Here is a 5,772-nt window from a genome sequence, read left to right as displayed (position 1 = left end):
CTCATTCACCTCTTGCAAGTGTATTCTGTTTTTACAGCTCAAAAACATGGGGGTATCAGGTGAAACTATCAAACATACACAACATATAATCCAATTTGCAGGATTTGTCACTGTTGACGGTAATAGAAGCCAAAAGTATAAAATATTCCATTCATTTACTTTTAAATTTAGGTTTGATTCATGTAAGAAATGTTGAATTAAGGATTGTTAAATACATTGTATAACCTGCAGTTAAGCACCTTTAGGAGTACAAGTTGCTGGACTACAGGAAATATATACGGGGGGAAACACTGCACTCTCTCTCTTTGTAGTTATACTTGGTATCCACCTAATTATCCGATTTTTGCCATGCAGAGACATGATTCTGGAGTTCACGTCAGCCCTGACTCATTGGGGTGTTGCTTGTCCTTAAAGTAATTGTTACTGATATATTTCTTCACTTTTTTAAAAATGTTTGTAGCTGGCGTGTCACTTAATACTTTAATCCTTTCTCCTGTTCGCTGCAGCATCAGTAAATAGCAGGAAAGACAAGTCGTTACGAGTCATGAGTCAGAAATTTGTGATGCTGTTTCTTGTATCGACTCCTCAAATAGTAAGCCTTGAAGTTGCTGCTAAAATCTTGATTGGAGAAGACCAGTTAGAAGACTTAGATAAAAGCAAGTTTAAAAGTAAGTACAATATCAAGCATAAGCTAAATGAACTGTTCTACTACTAGTTTATATAGTGTAAAACACCATCATCTTTTTCCTGACATAAATGTATTTGAGCCTCCAAAAACTCACTAAACACCTGGCGCAGTGCTTAACAGGGACCCACTTGTGCATAGTCATAGATACATAATGATGTAATGACCACGAAAGAGTCCATCACATCCTCTCGCCTGAAGTAATGTCACAAAGCTGCTTATTGGTAACAATTTCTCTTTCTTCAAGCAGCCTTTCAAAGATTTCAGCATCATTTCATCAAAGATGCCCCAGAATCATGCAAATCTGCGTTCCAGTCATGTAACTTACTTTTTGGAAATCTAAAGAAATTCTGTAAAAGTCCTGTTAATAACTTGCACGTGAGAGGAAGTGAAACCCAATGCTGTAACTGCCAATTATTTCTTCATTCTTTTGCCCTGCTCTCAGTTCCCTGCACACTTCCTCCTCTTCCTCCCCATTCACATGAAAAGGTACTTCTAGGTCTAGGCCTGTGTACCTATAAGAATCAAAAACGTGCCTGTTCTTGAGAGATCAAGAATTAATGGTGGGCTTCATTGAAAATTACACCCTCCCTTGATTCTCAGACAGACTCCATTTTTTTTTTTTTTTCCTGTGGAATTATATCTGTGCAAAAAGAAAACTGATCCTCACTGGTTTCGGTTCATAATTTCCTTTCCGCTGCATCATGGCAACATAGGGAGGGTGGCTGGGTAGTCCATAGGGTGGCTTTGTTTGTTTTCATTCTTTCTTCTTCCTCGTAAGGTCTGTCTCGCCATAAAAGCATTCTCAGGGCATTCCATCCATGTGTCTGTATTTCAGGTATCACATGTTTTACTATGTTCTTGGTTAAGAAGCATAGTCCCAAGTTCCATGATTTCCTAGACTTCAAATTTTCAGTAGCAGAAGCTTTGGCCTAAGCAGATTCACTTTGCAGTCCAGAAGTCACTTGCAGTTTGACTGCTGCCTAAATCTTTTCCCTAATAACTCAACCTGAAAACAGTTAAAAACGTGCAGGTCGATTATCCTGCTGGACTTCAGTGTGTCTCTTCCCCCTAGTTCCCATACTCACCGTTGCATGTGCGTACCTGCCTTTTAAGCTACTTACTTTCACTACAGAATTGGTATAGGTTTGGCCATTGCACAGAACCTAATTTGTTTTGAAAATGGTTTTTTTCTATATATAGCATAATGTACTTAGTATTTTCTATATCTGTACCTATGTCATTCTATTTTACACACAAACTTTTTATTGTGATATGTTATTTCATAATATAAATACCTGTTCCACAAAATCATTCTTATAAAAAAATTAAGGTTTTTCCTTTTAGCTGCTAAAAGGGCATTACAATATTTTTCATCTGATAATTGGAATTGCTATACTTTATGTGTGTTTATTTTCTTTCAGCCAAAATTAGGAGACTTTATGACATAGCAAATGTTCTCAGTAGCCTTGGGCTTATCAAGAAAGTTCACGTTACAGAGGAGAGAGGTAGAAAACCAGCATTCAAGTGGACAGGACCTGAGGTCTTGCCAAATATTCAGGGTAGGTGTGCATGTCATTTCCTTTTGTTCTGCTGATAACTTTGTTTCTTTGTTTTCTCTGCTAGAAAATTTTTGACCAGAAGACAAAGTAAACTACGCAGGAAGTCTTCACTACTCACCTCACTGTTGGTGGTCCTGGATAGCGTAGCACAGCAGCATGTATTTCCACAATTTAGATGTTCTCATACTGACACTCTTGCATTTCCATTTTTGCTACTGCTGGTACTTGAATAATTGTAAGCTAGGCTCAGTTAACTGCTTTTAATTACTGAATCTGCATGTGATATGTATTTACTCTTTGGGGGGGGATGTGTTCTGCTTTCTAGATACAAAACTTGAAACAACTTCTACGACCTGTCCCCCACCTACTTCAGAATCCATCACTTCCAAAGAGCAGTGTTCAAAAAACCTTTTTCCTTCAAGAGGAAAGCAAAACTTCACTCGGCATCCATCTCTCATAAAGTTAGTTAAAAGTATAGAAAACGACAGAAGAAAGATCCAATCTGCTCCAACCAGTCCAGTTAAAATAAGTGCCCGTACGTATCTTTTTCTAAGTTTGTTTTTAACTCACATGTAGTCTTGCGTTAAATATTCAGCCTTGCCATCTTCTTCATAGGAGATGCAGATGTGTGGGTATGCCTGCTTACAGCAAACGTGTCTTAAGAACTGTCAAAAATAGGCAAGATGGGGAAAATGTGTTGCCTGTAAATCTGAGGCTTCACACAATTGGTAGTGAAAACAAAGCTAAAGTGATCCGCGTTCAGTGCATAAGCTCTGCGGTTAGTAGAAGCTCTTGCCAGTCTGGTGGACCAAATCCAGTCACAGCTGGATTTACAAAATAAATACATTTATTGAGATCTGGACCAAATTCAGCACACTGTAGGGAACTCCAGCCTCCTCTTTCACACCAAATACATGAGGAGGGGCATACTACTATTTTGGGTTTAAGAAGAATATTAAAACCCTTCTTACCTTTCACTATCTTGACTTTGTGTGATGTCTTACCAGCTACAAACTTCTGTTTGTGTAGAATAGCTGATTCTTTGGATATTGCATCTTTGTGAACTGCTCCAACCCTGGTTTGTTATGGGAACTGTGCTTTAGATCTTACCACCTAAGCAGTTGTGTATTGCAGAATATTGCCAGAAAATGGCCTATTAATGTTCTTGTTAGGTATCCTCTTCAGAGGTAAAAAAACTATAATGCAGCTGAGGCTTTAAGATTTTTTTGATGTGAGCTACTATTGAATTGATCAAATCAAGTCTGGGCTGCGGTTTGAGGATACATGGGAGTCTTAGTGTCTTCTCATTAATGTGTATGCCACATGAAATAACACAGTCTTCTCAAGACAAAATTTAACTTTTACGTTTGATGTACTAACAGCTTTGTTTTGTTTTCCCCCTCCAACCAGGTACTGATCAAAATTTATCAGCTTTCCCAAGTAAAATGGCTCAGGATCCAGCGATCGCTAAACATCAGCTGGAAGAACAATCAAAGTAAGTTTGCACAAGTGTTAGGGTGAGAAGCTTTATTTTGTCACTGGCCATTAAGTTAATGCTATGCTCAGTTTGAGTTGGGCAATAGTCTGCACAAGCAGGTAACCTTTGATACTGCAGGCTATTTTTTTTCCACTTATTTTCTGTTCAGTGGATTAAGAAGTACGAGTTCATGTTAAGTCTTTGTATCGCAGAAAATAATTTGTCAGGGCATTCATTTCTGTCCAAAGGTATTAAAATATGTTTGGGATTTTTGTTTGTTTGCTTTTTTTAAGGAAAGCAAAAGAGATGAAAATTAAATTGTCGAGATCTGATTTGGAATGTAATCTGTCCTCACCCGAGGTGGTCCCCAAGCCCGAACTTCCTCGTACCGCAGCACCCGCTCAGCTGTCAGCTCTCACACAGCCACTCGGTGTCTGTCCTCCGAGCCACAGTTCAGTCCCACCAGTAATACTACCTCATACCCCTTCTGGTGTTTCATATGCAATATATCTGCGTCCTTCCCAAGCTCACACTGTGACAACATACAGCCCAAGCTTCATGTTGCAGCCTCTACCGTGTGCTAACGTAACTGGAATTAAGAGTATTAATGCAAAAGTATTACATAAAATAACCACTGAGGAAGGGGACAATCAGGTAGCTACAGATGATCCAATGAAGCCCTTGGCAGCTAAAGAAAGACCGACTATAAAATCGGAAACTTCATCACAGCGGTGCCTTAAAAGATCACAAGCATTACAAGAGAATAATTCCATTAAAAAGTATAGAAGTGATGAGGAAAGCCTTGATACTTCTATGGTAAGTTAAATTGTTTTAAAATGCCATTTTAAAGCTTAATGATGTTGCCACCTACTCATTTTCATAGTGATTTAGGAGCCTGCCCATGTGCGTAGGCATTGTAATTGACATTGCACCTGAAGGGATGACATTGATTTGTTGTGCTTGCTGTTGTTTGGGGAGCTGGTTTTTGTTTATTTACACACACACATATATATATATCTATCTCAAATATCACAATCTTGCTGGTATTTGCAAAGCATCAGGCAGAATATATAGCATGCAATATAGCACATATCTCTGAAAGGCCAACCTACAATCAGGCTGTATTTTTCTCCTTGTTCCCCTCTCTTCCCCCTCCAAATATTTCTTTCCAAGAAGACCCATCAAAGTGTACAGATGTTAGAATAAAACAACTCCCAAAACATTATGTCAAGACTTACCTATGTATACGATGATTGTGGAGTGAGTAGTTCAGGTTGCTCGTCTTGCTGGCATTCATTCCTGGCTTTAGAGGCGTTAGAAGGGGAAGTGGAAACGTAGAAGTCACTGGACAGGGAATGTTCCAAAATCCAGATACCTTCTATGTGTTTCTATCCCAACGTTGTACACTGTTAATGCTGGATTGTTGTAGGCATAATAATACAGCACATGAAAGGAATAAGAGGTTCAGATACACTTGATGCATATGGAGAAAGTGGGTCCGGGTTGCTTTCTACTCCTTGGTTGCTGAATGTTTTAGTGTCTCTGTAAATTATTAGGCTGCTTTACATTGTGCTTTCCATAACAGTCGTGAAATGTTATCAGCGTGTTGTGACAACACGTGGTGTCAAACATCCACTAGCTGCAAAGGAGCACGAGGGAATAACATGGAACTGGTTGTCTTATTGACTAGAAATTTTTATAGCACAAACTTGGGAATCGGGAGAAAGGAGGAAGCTCGCTTTTCTGATTTTTAAAATGTGTAAATATCATTGTAGACCTGTGATTGAGAAAGTTGAGTCTCACGACACCTGCCTTTGGTTTTGTATGTACTTATTTTAAAGGGAGAATCCGTTAAAAATGAAAGACTGCCTCCCAGTAGCTCACAAATGAATCACGAAATGGACCATTTCCAGGAAGAGAGACAGAACAAACCCGAAACAGTGGATCAAAACGTAGCAAGTTGCTACGACCAATGTAAGAGAGAAGATATTCCGGAGGATGAGGACAAAATCAAAACTAAACAAGACATACCTGTAGCATTTGCCATT

At 38.9% G+C, this 5,772-nt stretch overlaps 1 protein-coding gene across 1 annotated transcript in view; it reads left to right on the top strand.

Annotated features, from left to right (window-relative positions):
• The window catches only part of E2F8 (E2F transcription factor 8), a 58,347-nt gene that overhangs the window by 49,859 nt on the left and 2,716 nt on the right, over nucleotides 1-5,772 (top strand). Inside the window, exons 5-10 of the mRNA XM_009637065.2 lie at nucleotides 507-668; nucleotides 2,110-2,247; nucleotides 2,573-2,782; nucleotides 3,658-3,742; nucleotides 4,018-4,540; nucleotides 5,566-5,772. The exon at nucleotides 5,566-5,772 is cut by the window's right edge and continues 24 nt beyond it. Coding sequence (XP_009635360.2) covers nucleotides 507-668; nucleotides 2,110-2,247; nucleotides 2,573-2,782; nucleotides 3,658-3,742; nucleotides 4,018-4,540; nucleotides 5,566-5,772 — 1,325 coding nt within the window. The remainder of the gene's footprint in view (nucleotides 1-506; nucleotides 669-2,109; nucleotides 2,248-2,572; nucleotides 2,783-3,657; nucleotides 3,743-4,017; nucleotides 4,541-5,565) is intronic.

This window comes from Egretta garzetta, unplaced genomic scaffold (assembly GCF_000687185.1).
Source record: "Egretta garzetta isolate BGI_Z169 unplaced genomic scaffold, ASM68718v1 scaffold454, whole genome shotgun sequence".
Classification (NCBI taxonomy): domain Eukaryota; kingdom Metazoa; phylum Chordata; class Aves; order Pelecaniformes; family Ardeidae; genus Egretta; species Egretta garzetta.
This window is presented reverse-complemented; position numbering and strand designations above follow the sequence as displayed.